The sequence below is a fragment of the Poecilia latipinna genome, unplaced genomic scaffold (genome assembly GCF_001443285.1).
Source record: "Poecilia latipinna isolate Pla-1442-1.1 unplaced genomic scaffold, P_latipinna-1.0 Scaffold2297, whole genome shotgun sequence".
Taxonomy (NCBI): Eukaryota; Metazoa; Chordata; class Actinopteri; order Cyprinodontiformes; family Poeciliidae; genus Poecilia; species Poecilia latipinna.
Genome location: NW_015114913.1, coordinates 76,798 through 98,364, shown reverse-complemented (window position 1 = coordinate 98,364; position 21,567 = coordinate 76,798). Strand labels below are relative to the sequence as shown.

Genomic DNA, 21,567 nt, shown 5'->3' with positions numbered 1-21,567 from the left:
AGCGTTCAACGTTGATTCAATGTTTCTGGCTGACATTGATTCAATGTTGTTTCAATCATTCTGTGCTATCTGGGTTTATTAGAGTAAAGATGTGACGAAGTGCAACCTTGCTTTTTTGTTGTTGTTGTTTGACAGATAAAGACTGGGAGGACATTAAAAAGATGCCAGAGCACTCCACACTGATGAAAGACTTTAGGAGGAACACGTGAGTTTGCAAAAAGAAAGAAAACCTCTGTCCCAATTTCTTAAATCTAAGATCTAAAACAAAACCAGAGCAAAGCAAACTGTGTCTGCTGGGAAAAAGGCATTTGGAGTTGCAAGTATTTAAATATCTGTGTATATGTGGTAAGTTGACATATGTTGCGACATTTCTTTCGTAGATACACAAACTGCAGCCTTATAAAGTACATGGAAAAACATAAAGTTAAACCAGACAGTAAAGCATTCCACTTGGTGAGTTTTATTAACAAATCTGTCCAGTATAATTTAGATTTATCTGCTTGTTTCATGCTAACGCCTATCTTTTCTTGACAGCTGCAAAAATTGTTGACCATGGACCCCATCCGTAGAATCACTTCTGAGCAGGCGATGCAGGACCCCTACTTTTTAGAAGAACCTCTACCAACCTCTGAGTGAGCTACTGGAGCACACACATCCACTTTATCGGCCACTTAATAGTGCTTAGATAGACTCACAGGATGTAGAGACTTGATTGCGTCTCCTAGCTAATTAGATCTCGCTCATGGCAATAAGCACATAAAGGTGACCAGTTTTCTTTGGCTTTTTTCTTCTAGTGTGTTTGCAGGCTGTCAGATTCCTTATCCCAAGAGGGAGTTCCTGACAGAGGAGGAGCCAGAGGACAAAGGAGACAAAGTAATATCCATTTGCTGGAGTGCCCTCTTCCATTCAGTTTACAGGGCCTTTGAAAAATACCCAGACCTTCTTTTTTCATTTCTTTTTTTTTTTTCTTTTTTTTTTTCAATTATCACAAACTTTTATGTATTTCATTGAAATTTTATCAGGCTGGGGAGGCAGAGTCTTAATCAGAGAAGCAGCCAAGAGGCCTATGCTAACTCTGAAGGAGCTGCAGAAACCCTCCAGTTGGGCAAAGATCCTAAATATACAGCCATAATTACTATACAATGGTTTAGATCAAAGCATTTCCATGTTTTAATATGTCCTAATCAAAGTTCAGAGTTAAATCTGTGGCCATCCGGGGAAGACTGGACTGAGATACACCTCAAACTGCAGCCCTATGTGGGTTTATAAAAACTACAGATGTTTAAATGCAAATGCAGGCCACACTTTTAGTTTAGTTTCAAAACATGTGGATATGAAAAAAAGAACACGTATAATTTTCCTTCCACTTCACAACTATGCACTACTTTGTTTTGATCAATACCATAAAATCCCAAAGAAATGCATTTACACTGAAATGTGACATGATCTGAAAACGTTTCAAGTTTTGTCACTCATAAGTTTCCTTTGACAGCCAGATTCACACTTAGAAAATATTGTTTTGCATTTTGTAGAAAAACCAGCAGCAGCAACAGGGAAACAACCACACAAATGGGGCAGGCCACACCGGTAACCCTGACAACAGCCACGCCCAGGGCCCGCCACTAAAGAAAGTGCGTGTTGTCCCACCCACCACTACCTCAGGTGGCCTCTTAATATCCACAGAGTACCAGGTGAGTGCTTCTGTCCTGACATCACCATGACGACGCTCAGTTTCCCAAACCTAGGTCTTTCCTCACCATGCAGGAGATATTTCATATCGAACATGTAGGACATCTTTACTCATAAAGACTTTACCCTTTACCACTCCTAAATAACAGCTTTATTCTTTTCTCACTTTGCTGCTTTGAGGGATATAATAGCTCTGGTCTCTGTCTTCAATTTAAAAAAAATGGCATAAGTTGCTGTGTGACAAAAAGAAACCTCACTAATGTCAGAAAGTTTCTAATTTGATGTAAATTGTGTTTACAAAGACATTTGGCTAAGCCGAACCTTGCTTTGTATTCATTTTCTTTGTACCCCCACAGCGTTCGAATCCACATGCTGCCTACCAGAACCCTGGACCAAGCACATCACTGCCCCAAAGCAGCATGGGATACTCCTCTACCTCCCAACAGCCACCCCAGTACTCCCACCAGACCCACCGCTACTGAAACGCCCCTCCTTGCACATAAACACACGTACTTCTAGAACACGTACACACACAGCTCTCGCCACGCCCACCTGAATGAATGTACTGAGGGATGTGGGGAGGACCTTCCCCATCAACCAGTCAACTAATCAACCCTACAGAGGGCGCTATATCTGCAGCAGTCTGTCAACAAACTCTACTTGTTCCAGACAACAACCATAAAACGAATCCAGTATTAGAAACACAGCATAGAGCCTGAGTCGTGAAACAGAAAGCAGGAGGGCAAAAATAAAAGGAAATGTGATTGAATCCAACCCGTTTCTGCTACTCAGACGTAATAAAAACCGACCAAGAGTCTCTTGTGTCATCTCCTCTCTCCTCTGCGACTGACCCTCTCCCAGCCAGTGCACCCCCTTTCCTGTCAAAGCTTGGATGAACCTGAAAGCTGCTATGTGACTGCCGGCCATGACAGATTCCCAGCCTTTTCCTCATTTCCGTGTTTCCGTTCATGTGAGGGCTGGAATGAGCTGCTGGGAAGCATGCTGGGTGGATGCGGATCTCCCGGATCTGTTGAGTTTTTTTTTGTTTTGTTTTTTAATTTTTATTTCCAAAGGAGGACAAAGAAAACGACAAGATTTTAGTAGTTTATAATTTAATCTGTTGTCATGGTTTTGTTTTCATGGCAAGAGCGGCTTGTCTGAGCCAAGCACTTGGCCTCTCGCTGTGGGTTAAAGCCTTAGAGTACATGACGACAAAATCAATCAGTGGCATGGAGGAAGGCCGATTGAACATGCATTGTACTGTAATGTACTGAAATATTTTACATGAAACAAATATCCTGACAATAAAAGTGGAAACATTAAGTTTGGTGATCATTTTTAAGCATGTGTGGAAAAGCATTATGTCCAAAGATAAGACACTAGAAGAGAACACTTGGATTTTGTCTTTGCTTTGAAACAACTCTTATTTTGAAAAGCAGGAAAGTTACTTCATCTTTGGTATAACTTAAGGATTTATCAGTCTTTAGTGTAAAGTACTTCCAGTGAAAATGTATAAAATGTTAATGTTCATTTGACCTCCAAATGACAAGGGTGTCAGCAGATTAGAACAATGAAGCTTGTGTACAAACAAGAGGTCTCACTTTGCCCTAAATTTTAGACGTGGATTTATGTTTGGATAAGCATGTGTGTTCTTCAGTCCCTGAAGTGACTTGCAGTTAGAGTAGTCAGAAATTTTACTCAAGTAAGAATTGGGATACTTTATGCTAATGTTACTCAAGAGTGTACAGTAAAACTACTCCTAGTTGTACAGTTTTTTTCCTCAAAATGTTACTCAAGTAAATGTAAATGTCCACTTCTGATTAGGATGTGTGTCTACCAGCATTCTAGATCTCAAAATTGAATATTTGTTGTCCATTACTGGGAAAATATCTTGAGGTCAGGCAGATTAGACGGAGAGAGTCTGTGATCATCCTTTTTTACATCTCAGTACAGACTTCCAATTAAATTTAGGTCTGGACTTTGTCTAGAGCATTCTAACATATAAATATGTTTTGAACTAAACAGCTCAGTTATGTGTTTTGCTTTATGTTTGGAGTGTTGACTCTGCTGAAAGTCAAACCTGTGCCACCGTCTCAAGTATTTTGCAGCCTCTTGACAGGTTTTCTTCCAGAATAGCCATTTATTTAGGACCATCCATTTTTAAATTTCTACTCTGACCTGGTTCAGTATCCCTGATGAAGAAAAAAACATTCCCACAGCAACATGCAGCCACCATGGGGATGGTGTGTTCAAGAGTATATATAGGGTTAGTTTTCATCTAAGCATACTGTTTCCAATGTAGGCCAAAGAGTTTAGAGCACCTTCTTCCATGTGTTTGTGCTTCCTACAGCTTTGAGGCAAAGCCTTAAACAGAACTTCCCTGCTGTCACTTTTACATAAAGGCCAAAGATGTGGACATCGTAAATAATAGTTGTCCTGTCAACAGTGTCTCTGCAGCTTCTCCAGAGTTACCTTTGACCTCTTGTCTGCCTCTCTGATTGATGTCTACAAGACAGCCAAGTCTTGTAGATTTGCTTAAAGTACTGTTTCCATTTTCAGATTCTGAATTTAAAGCTTGGGATATTATAACCTAACCGTGATTAAAAAAATTTCAACAACTTTATCCTTACAACATGAAGAAGAATACGGTACTCATTGATCCAAAGAAATTGAAGTTGGTTTAAAAAAAAATTACCTGGCATTTGTGTTTTTTCTAAGGCTTTAGGACTCCGGCAAGATGCACTAGAACATATTATTCACAAAGGATGCACACTGCAATTTATCTTGCTCCAAAAAGCTCTTACCTACCTGACCATGCAATCTCAAACAAGAATCTGCCCCATAACTCACTCTGACTGGTCACACGGGTCAAAAAATGTGCTTAAAAATAACAAGTCAATTGCATTTATTTAAGCAGAAGATATTGGACACCAAGCAAGATGGGGAGGAGGTGGAAAAAGGGTAGCTTCTCAAAATATCAGCTACTTATTAAGTTTGACATTGCTATCTTGGATTTGTTTTATTATTTGACCAGTAAAAATAGGAGCAACTCGGACACTTCTGGAAAGCATTAAAGCATTTCAAAATACATTGATTTTTCTTCCTTTATTGTGCAATAATGCAATATGTTTCCTTTGCTTACATGTCTTTTTTTTCTTTTCTGTTGCAGACATATTTCGCTGACTATTTTCGCCTAAGCACACACCTGAAACACTAGACCATAAATCTGGATCAGGTTCTGTTGAACCTTTTTCTGAAGGATGCTGGCCCAGCTATTTTTGTAATATAATGCCCAGCTTACTCATTGTATCAGTGCTTTGTATTAACTTAGAAGCACAATCAAAATCTCTGAGGCTACTATACGCCATTTTAGAAAGTCTCCAAATGAAGTAGAGATAAGATTGTAAATATTGTCATTTATAGCACCTATGATGTAGACATGCTAGTTGAATGGGGAAAAATCCCTTGAGCAACGCCCAACTGTGGCCCCGCCTCTTTCATTCTCAGCATTGCTTTAGAACTGGGGAGGTTCCCTGTCAGTCATTCTCTTACAGAGATCCCATTGGCTAATTGGTACGTCCGTTATGTGATAAATCCTCTGCTCTGAAATATGATTGGTTGGATTGGATAGTGGGCGTGTCTTCATCCTCAAAGGATTTTCCCCAGAGTGGCCAGACGGGTTGGGGGACACAGGATGGCAGAGCTAGTAGGAGTAACTAACGGGACATGCGGACGGAGTGATTTCTTCTAATATTTCAAGTTCTGGTGAGGGCCTTATGATGCTTTTTACAATCAACAGTGACACCATTTATTATAATAATGACATTTATGTAGATATTTCTGCATACTCTGGTCTAATTTGACCAAACTAAATAGTCGAAGACTGGACATAAGCTAGCTAAGCAAAGTGGTCAGTCGGAGCGGACCCCGGCGGAGGAGAATATAATACACGACCCCGAAACATTGAATATTATCCCTGCTACCAGGTTACTTTGAAGCTATTTAACCAAAAATAATAATTCGTGCTTGTTAGAGAACCCAATCGAAGACGCCAGGTTGAATTTTGATTATAAATAGTAGAAAATTGGGGAGCAAGAGATGAACAGATGTGGGTCAGTCCATTGGTAACGAAAAGCGACGGTGCGGAACAGTGATTGATCGCGGTTGCCATCAGTTTACGCCTCTGTGTATGTGTGTGCATGCTTTTGTCAGCCTGAGGGGAGGGAAACGGAAGAGAGTGCTTAAACGTGAAATTTAGACATCTAAATAATAAATTGAAGAAAGAAAAAAGTAGCAAGGAAGTGACTAAATTGGAAATGTAAGGATAGAAATGCCAAAGTATTTCAGTAAAAAAGTACCGAAATTGGATTTGCATCAACAACATTTTGATTAGTCAAGTAATAACTTACAGTATACGTTTATGTAAAAAAATACCGCGGTTTTCAAGTGGTTGCACAACAATTTAAAACAAAACTAGATAGCAAAATGTAAGTGACTTTATTCTAAAGTGATCATAGCACATGGATTTGTACCTTCATAATATTCATTTTTATTTTGATATGTTTGATCCAAACAAAGTTGATATATTTACTGACAACCAAGATACTTTTTAAAAAAATATTAAGTGGAGTTTGTGAGGGTTGTTTTTAGCAGTCAGTGTCATATCTGTCGGTAGGAATCGGAGCAATCCTAAATGGTTACAGTTAGCTAGTTAGCTGATTTCTGCCTTTCTCAATCACAAAAATCTTAATGGGGTAACACTGTACGTTAAACCTATACACCAGTGTTACTTTTTCAAAATATATATTTTAATATTTAATCAACCCCAACCACATTTGAGCTGCATTTAGGTGACTTGTATTTGGTTGGCTAATCTGACCACATCGGATTCAAGCGCTGTGTACCACTAACACGTTTAGTAAATTGAAGAGCAGGGATGATATAGCTGTGTTAAAATCAGTATCAGTCGATGTTAGTCATTTTTTAACATATCCATTTGGTCCCATAAGTAAACTGGTGTTAATAACGATGTTTATTTCCATCTTGTTGTCATTTGTTTATGTGTTTTTGGGAGGGGAGGAGGTTGGCCATGTGGTATTCGATATGTGTGATAGTGAAGAAGAAAATCAATGTCGACGGCGTGGTCACTTTTTCCCAGTGTCAAAAGGATAGGAAATCGTATACAACATATAAAATATCGATGCAACAGAAATACCGATATCGTCCCAAATTTTCTTATTGATGCATCCCTATTGAATCGACTTCCTTTGCTCTTTTTGGCCTCCTTGAGTTAAGATAGAGACAGCAGCAGCAGCCACGATGCTAAAGCGTTAGCAGCAGCATGATGCCAGAGAAGAAAAAGAAGAGTGTGGAAAATCTGGGTTAACAACTGCAGATATCACCAATACAACATTTAACGTTAAGATCGCAATCGGATATTTTCCTTCCTTATCACATTGCCCTACAGTAGGTTGTGTCAGTCAGTGGTCCGACACAGATAACGCTCCATGTGAAACAAGTTCCAAAAACGGAACCTCTCAATTGTACGAGAAGCTGGACGTAGAGCATGCATTACACTAAAAAAGCGTCCTAAAACGCCTAGATCATTAGGGAGATAAAAGGTAAATATGGCTATTTTGCTGGATTACCCACTACATTCTTTTCCCAGTATGTCAATAAATGTCTGATTTAAATGTAACTAAAGATTTAAAAAAAAAAAAAAAAAGAAAAAAAAAGAAAAGGAAAACTGCTTAGGATATGGTAGTTGTTGCTCGACTGTTTTAACATTTTCTCCACAGTTGTGCTTTCAATCATCGCAGCAACATGTTCGGTGCTATTTGCATGGTTGACATTAAACAGTGAGAAATAATAAATTGATTAGTCACATGCATGCATGCGTGCATTTTGGTATAAATAAAGATTAGCTGCTCCTGCAGGCTGAGGCTGACAGCCAGTCTGAGAATGAAATTTATACTGTCTTAAAACTGTAGCTCTCCTCAAAATTAAGATCTCCCAACATACCAATCAGTAGAATTTAGTTTGACGATAAAAAAAAAAAAAAAAACGGAAAAAAAACTTGTTGAAGCCTGATGCAAGAAACTGTTGTTTGAATTTTTTTATATATATTTTTAAAGCTGATTGTTCATTTGACTATTTTAACAAAACCCATCTTTTTTTTTGTATCATAGTTGATAAATAATTTTTTTTGCAGTCATGTTGTTGGAAAAGCATTCCCTTTATATGTTTATATACAATATATAAAATATCGGTTTTCGTGTAATAGAGCAAATTTTTTAAGTAAAGTACAAACTTTGTTAAAGAGGTTGAAGTAGATATTAGTATCAACATTTCTGGTATATCTGGTGAAATTTGACTGACACAATAATGTGTGAATGGTGATAATCGTGTAACTACCAGCTCTGTCACATCACCCGCTTCACTTTGATGTCCGATTTTGACCTATTTTTAAATGTAAGAACCACGGCATATAACCTGAGTCCTCTTTTCACCCCGGCAGGATTCTATATTTAAAGGAGCTTTTCCCATATTCCACTACGTTTATCCCCGAATATTATTAGAACCAGCCGACGTTCCTGGTTCCCGTTTTGTTTCTAGACGTCGTATTTGGGGCAGTGAGATCTGACGTAATCCAGGATGCATTATTTATAACATCAGAACAAGCAAAACAGCCTCCGACACCAGAAGCTGGACGTAGAGCATAAATTGGTAATGACCCGCCTTTCAGAACTTAATGGAGCTCTCAGGTCTGTAGTAGTAAGGCCCGGCGGCCGCAGGGGAGCCGGGTTTCGCTCCCGGATGCAGCCAGGCTGGGGTTTTTTGGGCTCGCCAATGGGACATTTGAGAGGCTACCTGGTGTGATGTTTTGGAGAAGGGCTGAGTGTGCATGTTGTGTTGGAGCAATTAAAGCATCCAAACACGTGACCCTGAGGAAGCGTTAGGCGCTGTGAACACAGAAGTGAGGATATCTGTCGATCTATCTGTTCAGCCTTTAGAAAAAGGAGAGCTTGCTTGCTTTTGCTTTCAGTAGAGGGGGGCTTAGAGAAGGTTGCGGAGGAAGACGAGGAGGAGGAGGAGGAGGAGGAGGAAGGTGGAGGGGAGGGGGATTCATGGGAGAGCTAGTGCTGTTGCCGTGTGAACGGAGCTCTATTGTCCCGGGAACCTTTCAGTGGCTTCCCTGAGGTCCCTCTCGAGACCCATCCCCCCCCCCACTCAATCCAGCCTTTCTCCGTCACACAAACACAGAAACACACACATATATAGATATGCTCTGCTGTCTCTTTCCCACTCACCCTTAAAACACACTCGTTCTCACACACACCGACTCATTTACTGTACCTCATCTGTCACGCTCTCGTCCCACTTTGCGTCTCGTTTAGAGCGCCCTCCTCTTTTCCCCTCATGTCTCACAAGCAAAACAAGGCCCCCCCCCCCCCCCCCCACAACCCTCTGGTTGCTCATTATTTCGCCTCATCAGTGTGATTGTCATGCAAGCCAGACAGTGTGAGCAAAAACATGCAATCTTCTAATTTGCATCACCTCCTTTCCAACAGAAAGCGCAGTGTTTCCAAAGTGTTCATGCAGAAAGCTGAAAGCCGCGGTTTTGGGACACTTCAGGCATCTTGTTGGCTGGATTAGTCATTCTTTGTGGCAGCCCATTATGGGTGTAATTTTACACTTTGTTTTAGCTTGTTGGCATGATGCTGCCGGATCTAGTTAGGAGTCTGTGGGAAGAAATCATTCTGGGTGACTGATAGCTGAACAGATAATTACTGCGGTTTCCTTTTGAGAAATTGAGTTTCTTCATGTTAAACATCAGCAGATTTGACCCGTTTACAGGTTTTACTCTGGTTTTTTTTTTTGTTGTTGTTTTTTTTGTTGTTGCATGTTTCAGATTATCAAATGAATTTTAACATTAAACAGAGAGAAGATGAGTGATGACAATGGAGCACGTTTTTGGGAAAGCTTACCCAAACCTGACTACTGCCATACCTGTAGAGTTGAGAAATCCTTTTAATAAAACCTTTCTCGTAACAAGAAGTGGGCTAAAGGCAACACATCATGTCCTGATCTTAGGAAAGTAGAGAAAAGTTGAGAATCAATGGCATTTACATTGAATTTTAAGCCTAAAGTCATTCAAACGCCGACAGACTCATGGTTCAAAGTAATCTTTCAATTTTACCAAAATGTTTCTTCCTAACGGAGAGTAATTATTACTATCAACGAGTTCTGACTTGAATCTGCCGGAAAATCTACGGAGGAAGCTAAAGATTAGGGTGATGGAAAGGCGGCCCACCTACCTCAAAGACCTGGAGAGGATCAACACAGAGAAATCACCAGTGAGAACCGCCATTAATTACTGAGAATAGTGTGAATACTTTTCAGCATTTAATAAAAAAAAAAAAAGAACACCTAAGTTTTATTTCTCAAAATAGATTCTACTTTATGTTGTTTTATTATCTTTCACCTCTTTCATTTTCTACAAGCATCTTGGTGGAATAAAACTATTTTTAAATCTAAATCAGTTGGAGGTTTGAATACATTTGGGCAGATCTGTTTTAGGCCAGAAACGTTTATGAAGCCATTTCTAAGGCTTTGGGAGTTTCATAGTAGTCTGTTTGGAGGACCAGTACTGTACGTTTCAATGTGTTGCCAAGAATTCCACTTTATTCATGTTTTTATTCTGTGTTGTTGTCTATGTTTCATGAGCCAGTCCGCTATTATTAGCCCTCTGTAGGGCTGCCAGGTCTCCTGTGTCGATGCAACCTGCTTTTCTCCCTTTTAAGAAAAGCTGTGCAGTAAAAACACTCTGGAACCATAACTGAGCCTGAATCATTTCGGGAATATTTGTTTGGAAAAAAAAAAAAAAAAAGAAACTCTCCTTCTGGTTGCTTCTCCAGCTGCGACTGTATTGTTCTGTTGAGCGTTGAGCTGAGACGGGAAGGTTTGCTGTGACACCAGAGAAGGACCAGGAAACAGGAAGAAAACTCGAGCAGCAAAAACAGGAAGCAGGCAGAGGGGCTGATAAGACGACTGCTCTCTGATGCTCAGAGAGTAAGAGTGTGAGATCCTGCAGCGACTGAGCGCTAGATGAGGCAGTCGTGTTCAGATTTGCAGGGGATGGGAGCAAAGCACAGTTTATCGTCTGCAGAAAGCCAAAGAAAAGAACGCTTTGCCTCTGGGTGTATTAAAGTTTTTTTTTTAATTTTGATTTTTTATGCTAAGCAGAATCTCTGGCTGTGACAGTTTTCCAGCTGGGCCGGTGACAGGCTAGCCTGGGATTAGCTGGCATGTTGTATCTTCCCATCACTAATGCTTTAATCTTTCCTCCAGTCGCCAGGAGTCTCCTGGCTTTGGTCGTCGTTCACAATCTCCCGATCAACAACTCACTCACACACACGCAAATTGTTTTTACAGAACATACAGCGCTTTGCAAAAATATTCTTACACTTTTTCACATTTTACCAAATTACAGCTACACACCTGGATGCGATCTGGGGTAGTGATTTTAAGGGATATACCAACTTAAAGGAAAACTTTACACCATTTTCATCAAACTAAATAAAAATCTAACATCAGATGTGAACCACGTTTCTGTATCTAACGTCAAACGTGAACCAGGTTTTGTCAGTTTGCACATTCACAAAACCTGTGCAAATGCGAACCACGTTTCTCTGCAGTAGCAGCTGGAAATCTCTACCAACATCCCACATCTGGAATCAGAATTTTTTTTCTCCCCCCCGCCCCATTCTTCTTTGGTAGAAAGCTCAAACTCGGACAGATTAGAAGGAGAGCGTCTGTGAACATCAGCTTTCAAGTCCTTCCACAGATTTTCTCTTGGATGTAGGGCTGGACTTTAACTGGGTCATTTTAACGTAAGGATTTACTCTGGATGAAGAAAAACATCCTCAATGCATGTTGCTGCCATTTCCATTGTCAGTATGTCTTGTCACTAGATTAGTTGATGATTATTGCTATTTGGAGTATACAGACTCTACAAAAGGCCATTTGCTGAAAGAACAACACAGTCAGAGCCAAACCTGTGCAAGAAATGTATAAATTTTGCATTTAAGAAGAAAACCCCACTTTGTTTATAAAGATATACTACACAGAACTCCTCTGGTTACAAAGTTTTAGCTTCACCTGGTTTAAACTCCTTAAGAAAGGGCTGAGTTTTTCACATGTTGATAGTAGAAGTATTTTCTAGCTGCAGAAGCATCCTTTGTTACAAATGATCAAGTGTTCACTAAAGGAACGCTGTCTTTTTGCATTTTAGGCAAAAAGACAAAAAGATGTTTTTAAAAAGGTAATTAAATTATTATTATGTTTTACATCATATACTGTACTTCATGTTTCCAGAGTTTTTTTAGAAGAAGTTTTGTTGCTCCTCATCAGTTTCAGTTCGTGACAAGAAACTGACATGTTCCCACACTAAGCAATTAAATGTCACTCTTGGGAAATCAGGCTGCGTTCCGATGTATAAACTTCGGCATTGATCACTGAAGTAATTAGGAGTTTGATCAATGCTTTGCTCATTAACGCCTCAGCAGATTAGATGCTGACTGTCTACATCTGTGTCTGATCTGTGCGTGTGTGTGTGTGTGTGTGTGTGTGTGTGTGTGCTCCTCCCTCCAGTCTGAGGCCTCGCCATGCCGCTGGTGAAGAGAAACATCGAGCCGCGCCACCTCTGCCGGGGGGCGCTGCCGGACGGCATCGGCAGCGAGTTGGAGTGCGTGATGAACAACACCTTGTCTGCCATCATCCGCCAGCTCAGCAGCCTGAGTAAGAGACACACACACTTACTGACGCAAAGTATTCACACCCCTTCTTCGCGTTTTTTGCCTCCGGTTTCCACGGTCGAGCTAAAGAAAAGTAATCCCACATGACGGTGCTGCAATCGCCACGTTGGAACGGTGTGATTCGGGTGGTGTACTGCCCTCTTTGTTGAGTTGTGGTCTCGTCTAACCAAAGCATCTTCTTCCAACTAATTGCAGGCGACTTTCAATTAAACAAACTGCTGCTTAAAATATTAATATCTGAATAAATTAAAAGAGAAAAACAGATTGAAACTACAGCAGCACCTTTGGGGTCCCCCCCCCTCATTAAGCTTAGCACGATCATGTTTATACTCTGCGGATCCTCTTTGCGCCGGCTTCGTCATTAATCCTAAAGCTGTGATTGATTTGTATGTCGTCATGGTTACAGCGATGGAGAGGGTCACAGGGCTCGCTGCAGGCTTACGCCAGCCTCACACTGGGACACAGAGCGCTGAAATGTAATCATTTCAGACAGCGCCGCAAAAGGACCTTATCCGTCCAGTGGCGGGCATGTGACCGAGCTGCTACTCTGGGTTTGTGTGTGTCTGTGTGTCGGAGTGTGTGTTTGGATGAAAGCTGTTTACGCGCTGGTCTTGTCGATATCGTGGCCCACTGCAAAATGGAGTTTTTACAGCGCCATCCATCTTCCATCCGCTTTCTCTTCCCGCACACATCAACACACCGTTAATGTGTTTTTATTTGGCACTTCGCTGCGTTCATTTTCTGACTCCCGCATGAACTGTGCTGAAAGTTTGTTGTGGGATAAATTAAAACATCTATCCTCTCTGCTTTTTCGGCCCCTCCGTATCGATTCTGTCCGCGTCTTATTGTGTCAAGTTCCTGCCGAGGGAGTCGGCCTCTCGGCAACAGCTGTGTGGGTTAAATATAAATGCTTTCAAGGGTCCGACAGAGGAAATCTACATACTCGGTACGCCGTGGATGTTTTTGTGTGCATGGCCGGGCCATAAAGAGAGGCCGGGGCTGACGGGCTCAGCATGATGGATTCGGGATTCTTCCTTCCTCTAAATGTTTTTCCTGCAGCCCATCCTGTCAGCAGGCCTGACAGAAATAGCCCTGTGTTCTCTATAGGACGTTTGGACGTAATGTTCTGCACCGAAATAGTCATTGAAACTATAATGAAACTTCCCCTGTTTGATTTCCGTCAGAGTTGCAGTGAGCAACAATTTCCAATTTTAGGATAAGAGTTTTTCCTACTTTTTCTCCACATGAATCGCATGAAGGAACTATTGCTTAGCTTAAAAAATGTTCTCATTCTCTTTCAGAAGCTTTAATCAGATGATAAAGTTGGGTTTTTTTGGTTTTTTTTTTTACCTCTGTAAATCTGCCTCGCCTCATAAATATGTCAATTAATTTGAACTCAACGCTTTCCATGGTTGTGAAGTACAAACTCTAATGTACTTCAGGGGTATTTAATGAGGAGCCACACAAAGTTGTTTGTGATTGAGAAGTGGAAGAAAAGTGATGCAAAATAAAATTAAATAAAATTAAATAAAAAAAAAAGTCAAAATAGCATTTGGTCTTCTTTTATGTACCTAAATGAGGTCTTTCACAAGTCATGTGTTCAGTGGCGCCCCCAAGGGAGGGAAGGAGGTGCCACGGCCCCACAAACCCATTGAGTAAGAGTGTATGTTAGTGTGTGTATGAATAAAGCTGGTAGACACAAAACCCCAAAACACAAAATGTAGGAAAGATTTTGATGATCGTGTCCCAATAGTCCTTCCTTCTGCGAATATTAAGAGCTTTTATTTCAAAATTAGTCGTCTGTCTCCTTTAAGAAGTGTAGAAAGTTGGTGGCGGCGTAAACGAATGCAGCTGTTTTTGGTCACTTACTGCACATTAATATCTACAGAGATCGATTCGGATGATTTATATTTGACTGGTGTTAAATTATTCATGAGGTAATTTCTTTATGGAGTCGAATGAGTTACAGTTCCCAGCACTGATCCTTCGACTCTCGTTATGCTCTGTATCACATTATCTTTGTATCGATCGGACCTCAGGCCCTGTGGGGATCCGCTCGGCTTGGAATGAAGATTAAAGTCTCCGTCCTCCTCCTTCGGTTTCCCATCACTTTTTTGTTTTGTTTTTTTTCCCCCTCCCCTCTTTTCTCCAGGTAAACATGCAGAGGACATATTTGGCGAACTGTTTAACGAGGCCAACAATTTCTACCTGCGCGCCAACTCTCTGCAGGACCGCATCGACCGGCTCGCCGTCAAAGTCACACAGCTGGACTCCACAGTGGAGGAAGGTGGGTAGAAGGGTAGCGCAGCAAGCCGCCATCTGTCACCAAAGTGATGTCAGTCTCGTGTGTGTGTGTGTGTGTGTTTTTCATGATTTCTAATCACTGAAAGCCCTTTTTCTTTTAATAGCAGCGGAACCATTTCTCCGTTTTTGTTCTCTCAGTTTCTCTGCAAGATATCAACATGAGGAAGGCCTTTAAGAGCTCCACCACTCAAGACCAGCAGGTGGTGTCCAAGAGCAGCGTTCCCAACCCGGTTAAAGAGATGTACAACCTGAGCGACAAGCCGCCACCGCTCACCATCCTCACGCCTTACAGGTCCGCCTTCTCCACGTTGAACTCTGACGTTCTGCTGGCTGTTTGTACTGAAATCTACCACATTTCTTAGCATTAGCTTCATGTAAAATCAACCTTTTAGTGAACAGCTGCAATTGCTATTAAGAAGATGTTGTATAAAGTTGATACTAGTGTGACATATCCATAAAAACTCTGCAGAGTGGTCAATTATCCAACCTAAATATTACTAGGATCTTGTTGATGGCAGTGAAAAGTGAATTGTGCCAAATGTTAGTGGGGATGTATACAAATATTTAACTTTTAATAATTAATTTGAAGCTTAAGTTGATGTTAATTTTTACAACAGGTAACACTGGAACCTAAATTGTTTCTTTACTAGACAAAAAATAAAATTTCATTCCTGTTGATGGTGAGTGGACATAAACCTGAACTGTATCCATGGAGAGGTCTGTATTTCATAACCTCCGTATTTGTTTTTTTTTAAATTATTATTATTATTTAGAGACGATCACAAGGAAGCCCTTAAATTTTACACGGACCCCTCCTACTTTTTTGACTTGTGGAAAGAAAAGATGCTGCAGGACACGGAGGACAAAAGGAAAGAGAAGAGGAAGCAGAAGGTAATGAAACCGGCTGGGATCTTCTCAGTGCTCGGCTTTGATTTCCCACAGTGCTTGTCTGCGATCTGCTTATGAGATTTTAATTGCTTTCCAACCACAACTTTCTCCGATATTATGAGGAGTAAAACAAAGTCGTTTCAATGGATTTTGGTTTAATTAAAAACGCACACAAGAAAAGAAGTGCTACAACCACAGCTTTTGGAGAACATTTTATTTCCAAGTCGAGTTTGAGGTTATATCGCATTTTTCTTACGCTTTGCTGCAGGAGCAGAGGCGCTGTGTGGATGGGACTCTGCAGAGGGAGGTCAAGAAGGTCCGCAAAGCGAGGAACCGTCGGCAGGAGTGGAACATGATGGCTCTGGACAAGGAGCTGAGGCCAGACCACCGGCACACAATTCACAGAGACAGAGCCGCCTCCTCTGAAGGATCTATGTCGCCAGAAAACAGGTACTTACGGAACAAAAACTGGATTTTTGTTTATTTAAAAAAAAAAAAAAACTATTCTTATTCCTATCACTGACTGTATTATTTCTCTCAGGGGTCACAGTGTGGATCAGCATCACTACCCCAACAGCATGAACCACGCCGGACACGCCCACACCTACTCCGGCCCCCCGCCCAGCATCCTGGCCGCCCAAATGGCCGCAGGACACGCCCCCCGGGGGGGAGGCGAGCAAGACAGCAGAGGCAGGACCATGATGGCCTACCAGGGCGGGACGCTGGGCCGCCCGCACCACCACCAAGCCCCTCTGCCTCCTCCACCAGCTGAGGCCATGAACGGTGGCTCTATGTCTCTGCCACCAATGGACTACAGGTAAATAAAGTTTAAAGCAGGGGTTAGATTGGAGAAAGCTGCCAACATTGCAGGTCTCCACCTAAACTCACCAACTGGACAAGGAGAACATTTAGAGAAGCAGCTGAGAAAGCCAAGCTAGCTCTGGAGGAGAATCTGGTAATAACAGGATAGTTATTTGCTATTTACGGCAAAGATCTGACCTTTATCTACGAGTAGCAAGAAGACGGTAATACCAACTTACATAAACATAAACCACCTGCATCGTTGAAACAGGAGGACTGTAAAAACGCTTTCTGCCAGTTTTAAAGGTTTTAAATCGTGACTTTAAAAATCCAGAATAATATTAATTATATTTATTTATTAAAAGGGCTGTATCAAAAATGATAATTTTATGCAATATATTATTTTCTTATCAAAAACTTGGATTGTTGCCTTGATTATTTCATGTATGTTTGAGATTTCCTTGAATCTGCCCAGGCAACCATTCAGGGTTGCATAAAAATTTCACCTATTTCCATTTCATACAAACCACTTCTCAGTCCAGCACTCCTAAGTATTGCTGTAAACTGCATAACGGAGGAGCATTGTTGAGATGACGTGCTGAAGTCAGAGTGTTGGACAAACAGGAGCTTTTTAAAGAGACAGAGGTCTAATTTCAAAGCATCAAATTTCTGAGTTTCTTCACAGTTATGTTGGTTATATACAGCATTTTTACTACAGAAGGCAACAGAGTTACTTGGTTGTGCTATAAAATGGCACGATATTCTTGGAAATTACATAACACTGCCCCGTTTAAAATAAACAAATTTAAAACATTATGAATATAATAGAAGTGCATCCAATAGTCCAGTTGCATTCAGAGTCACGTTTAGGAAGAGGAATTTTCAGCTTTCTTTCTTCTTCTCAGCTTAGCTTTAACTAACTGAGGCTTACCAGCATCACTTTATGTTTCGCTCTCTGTGTTTCCATGAGGTCAAGGTTCAGTCTGCAGCACGTTGATCTCTTCCTTCAGCTGGTCTCCGGTAGCTGTATTGACGTTCCTCTGAGGTTAATCTTGAAAACCTTCTGATGTTTTAAACGTGTGCGTTTTTCAAAATCTCATTACCTGAGACGGACTCGCCTTCTTTCATTATTCTGCTTGAGCAATTAGATTTTAATGACAGAACAAATGAGAAACAGGGGACATAATTGTCTAATCCCTGGACACTTTCCAGATTTAATTTACAGGATCCGGCTAACAAAGGCTCACTTCTTTTCTTTCACACAGCTCTGAGCTTTAACTTATTGCCAAATGGCTTTTCTTTGTTAAAATAGTGCCTCCTTTTAATTGGTATCAAAAATACTTAACAGCCCAGGCTCTATCATGAAATGACTAACTCTGTGTTATTGCTGCCCCCTAGTGTATAGCTGCTAGTTGCTATGGTTTCTGCTAACTCGTCCCTCCATCTTCTTCTGCAGTATGAACGGCTACGCCAACACCGGCCCTCCCCCGCCGCCCCCCGCACCCGTCATACCTTCTGCACAGACGGCCTTCGCCTCACCACCCGGCGGCCCCATGTCCCCCGGCCCCATGGCCGTCATCTCCGTCGGCGGCTACGCTCCGCCTCCGCCACCTTTATCTGGAGCTCAAGTGGCTCCGCCTCCTCCCGGCCCCCCGGGGCCACCGCCTCCACCCGTCCCAGCTGGTGCCTCCCACTCCACGTCCTACAAGATGTCTTCCGCGGCGAAGGCTGAGAACGCGGCGGTCAACGACGCTCGCAGTGACCTGCTGGCTGCTATACGCATGGGTAAGATTTACTCGACTTCAAGCAGGAGAAGATTTAGTTCTCCTTGTCTTTTATTGAGGAACATTTTTCTAATATTTTAAAGTGGTTTTAATAAGTAAAAACTTCTTTCATTTCCATGTCAAACCTCAGTTTACATCTTTTTTGGATTATCAGTACTAAAAAGATCAACCAGTGTCGTTTTCAGTACAAAAAGCTGCCGTAAAGATTAAGACAGAGTAAAAAGTGAACCTTTTAAAGGCCAGTTTTGAAAGGTTACAAGACACTGTGATTCCTTGGATGAGAAGAAGGAATACATTTGGGATAGTTTAAAAACTTTTATGCAGTATTTTGAAAATTGTAATTGGAGATTGAGTTTATTCTAGAGCTGTTCTTATTGTAGAACTAAAAAAAAAAAAAGGAACGTAATTCATCCCCGAAAAGCAATTAAATGTGCTTTTCTGTCTGCAGGCATCCAGCTGAAGAAGGTGCAGGAGCAACAGGAGCAGCAGGCTAAGAGAGAGCCTGTCGGGAACGACGTGGCCACCATCTTGTCGCGCCGCATCGCCGTCGAATACTCCGACTCGGAGGACGACTCGGAGCTGGAGGAGAACGATTGGTCAGATTAACACATTAAAAAAAAAAAAAAAAAAAAAACACATAGGAGAACTACTGAAACACGTTTAATCACACGCTCACCCTGAGGAACACCCACTGCGACAAACCCGCAGACCATCAGAGACCCTGTGAGACCCTGTCGCTGTAAAACACAGAAGCTGCACCTGAACACAATCACATGCTGTAGGCTCAATATAAGCTATAAGGTGTAAAACTGGAAAATGCAAAAAATACTGTACATGAACTTTAAATATCGACCACTCTTTAATCTGTTAACCACTGAGCTTCATTATACTACTTTGAAGCATTGTGAATACACCCCAGTAGATGTTTCTCTATTATAACACTATAACACACCATGTGGAGGTGATTACTTCCTGTATAGTCGGAGCTTGAAACTGTTAGAGCTATTAGAAAACCTTCCTCTTGACTTAACCTGTGTACTTATCTTTTTTTAAAGTGTTTTTACTGAAATACCTGTGTATGTATACCATAGATCTTGAGGTAAGTCTTTAAATTGTAGATAAATATAACTGGAAGTATAGGGAGAGTTTAGTGGTGGCAGATCTGCTTTGGTTTGAAATGGGGTTCTGTGGGATCGTTACTAGTAATCGGTATCTTACTTGTGGCGGCCATTTAAACGACCTGTTTGGAAAAACTGAGATCCTAAATAGATTTCTGCTGCGCTAAAGATACTGACCGCAGATAGCAACTCCACAGAACCCCACCTTAAAGTGACTTGCAGAAGTATTTATACCCTTTGAAGCTTTTCAGATTTTGTCATCTTACATCCACAAACTTTGACGCATTTTATTAAAATTCTGTGCAACTGACCAACACAAAGTCGTGAACATAGAAGTGAAAACGACATTTTTAGAATTTATTTATGAATTAAAAACATAATTTTTGTGGAACAACTCGTTAGTTTCACCTCAGTTATGCACCACTTTGTGTCGGCCTGTTGCATAAAATACAATAAAAACACATCAGAGTTTTTTACTGTAATGTGACAAAGTTTGGTGGTTAAAAAGTTGTCAGTGGAAGGATTATTTGTGAAATGTCTTATTATAAATGAGCCACCTGCGTTTGCAGTCGCTCCCTGCTGTGAATGTGTGTGTATGTGGGGGAGGCGGGGGGCAAGGGGGGGATTGTTGGGGCCTAGTTTGTAACTCTGTAACCTCTGACCCAAAGAGAAATAAATTCATGAATGAAGAATCGCTGCTGAGCCGTCACATCTCTACAATGCTCTGCTCTCGTCGCAGACGCAACACACACCTGGCTGCAGGACTTCGGTTGCCATCGCAACAGTGCTGCTATGAAGGGAGTTGCCAAGGAAACAGAAGAGCGCATAAAAGGAGGGCAGTGAGCCATGACGAGGATGGAAAATAAACACTGGTTAGAACAAAAACACAACAAAAAAAAAAAACATCAGTGGAGGCAGGAGTTTTATGCACAGCACATGTTTGTCTTTAATACAAAATTAACAAGATTTCTCAGTGGAGTGCACTAACCAAAGCAATAAAAAGTACATCTAACACCTTGGAAAAATAGACGCCACGTTCACATAAACATTTTTTTTTTTTTGTTGTCTTTTACAATATTTCAGTTAGGTTAGTGCAGGTTGATTATCATTAATACGTTTCGTTTTGCAGATAAATTATTCGTTGTGCCATTTTCACCCCCCAAAAAATAAAGTGCATTTCACATTCAAAATTACGTCTACACAAGATGCTGTTACTGTGACTTCAACCTCATCTCCATATTCAAAAAAAAAAAAAACAGCAACACACACTCTCACGCTCACACACACATTCACAGGCCCTTGAGTGTTTTGATACTTAGCTCTAAAATAGTAACCATCAGAAAGAAAGACGCCTCGTCCTGCTGGTCCAACATGTTGTCACTGATATATATATATAAAAACAGACAATTTTATTCACATCTTTGTGCATTATCACAAAATAAATGCATTAAGTAGATAAACAAGGTGTTAAAAAAAAAAGATAATTACACCCAACCTCGCAGTTCGTCAACTTTCCTTGTTACAAAGCCCTTATTCAAATGCTCAGCAATGAAAACCTTGTCAGTACAGCTGCAACAAGAGATTCACATTCCCCGATTGTGTGTCGATTCAGTTCCCAAACATTTGCCCTTCCCGTCAGTCGGCAAACCTTTAAAAAAAATAAATAAATAAAATAAAATCTGCTGCATATTGAAGGGAGCAAATGAATCAAACGTTACCAGAGAAAAATTGATGGTGCAACCCAATTTTCATCAATCATCATCAGACTGATGAGCTTTGGTAGCACCATGCACAGTGGTAAGAAGCTCCCCCACCCCTCCTGTTCAGCAGGCCCTATTTACAGAAACAAATAGATACTACATTCAGAGAAAGGCTTTACAGCGCGCTTGTGTCGTACAACGTCAGACACCTGAAAGGAGGGAAAAGGAAATACAACCTCTGAGTGACCGTAGCAAAATAGACTATTCTCCAAAAGGTAAACAGTAGAGGTTTATGACCTGCAGTGCCTTGCAAAAACATTCATACCTCTTGAACTTTTTCCACATTCATGTTGCCAACCACAGACTTCAGTTTGGTATCTCATCAGGATTTTTACAAGGCGTTGTGAAGTGGGAGGGAAATTATTTTCTAAATATCTCAACAGTGTTTTGTTGTATGCAGCAGTTT

General features: G+C 41.0%; 2 protein-coding genes across 3 annotated transcripts; both read left to right on the top strand.

The window, feature by feature from the left end:
* The first annotated feature begins 96 nt into the window (after positions 1–96).
* LOC106937227 (cyclin-dependent kinase 8-like) lies at positions 97–3,012 on the top strand. The gene is made up of 6 exons (XM_015018630.1): positions 97–205; positions 381–453; positions 535–632; positions 795–873; positions 1,533–1,691; positions 2,046–3,012. The coding sequence occupies exons 1-6, from the start codon at positions 162–164 to the stop codon at positions 2,169–2,171; spliced, it is 579 nt and encodes a 192-aa protein (XP_014874116.1). The 5' UTR covers positions 97–161; the 3' UTR covers positions 2,172–3,012.
* Positions 3,013–5,350: 2,338 nt separating this feature from the next.
* wasf3b (WASP family member 3b) lies at positions 5,351–20,669 on the top strand. 2 transcript variants are annotated; one of them, XM_015018620.1, is made up of 10 exons: positions 5,351–5,454; positions 12,343–12,489; positions 14,659–14,793; positions 14,949–15,102; positions 15,584–15,701; positions 15,967–16,148; positions 16,240–16,515; positions 17,956–18,284; positions 18,732–18,879; positions 20,141–20,669. In XM_015018620.1, coding segments are annotated over exons 2-10 (1,476 nt in total). In that variant the 5' UTR covers positions 5,351–5,454; positions 12,343–12,356; the 3' UTR covers positions 20,142–20,669. The 2 variants fall into 2 exon arrangements, with proteins under 2 accessions (XP_014874106.1, XP_014874105.1); XM_015018619.1 differs by lacking the exon at positions 20,141–20,669 and having other exon boundaries at positions 18,732–19,083.
* The last annotated feature ends 898 nt before the right edge of the window (positions 20,670–21,567 follow it).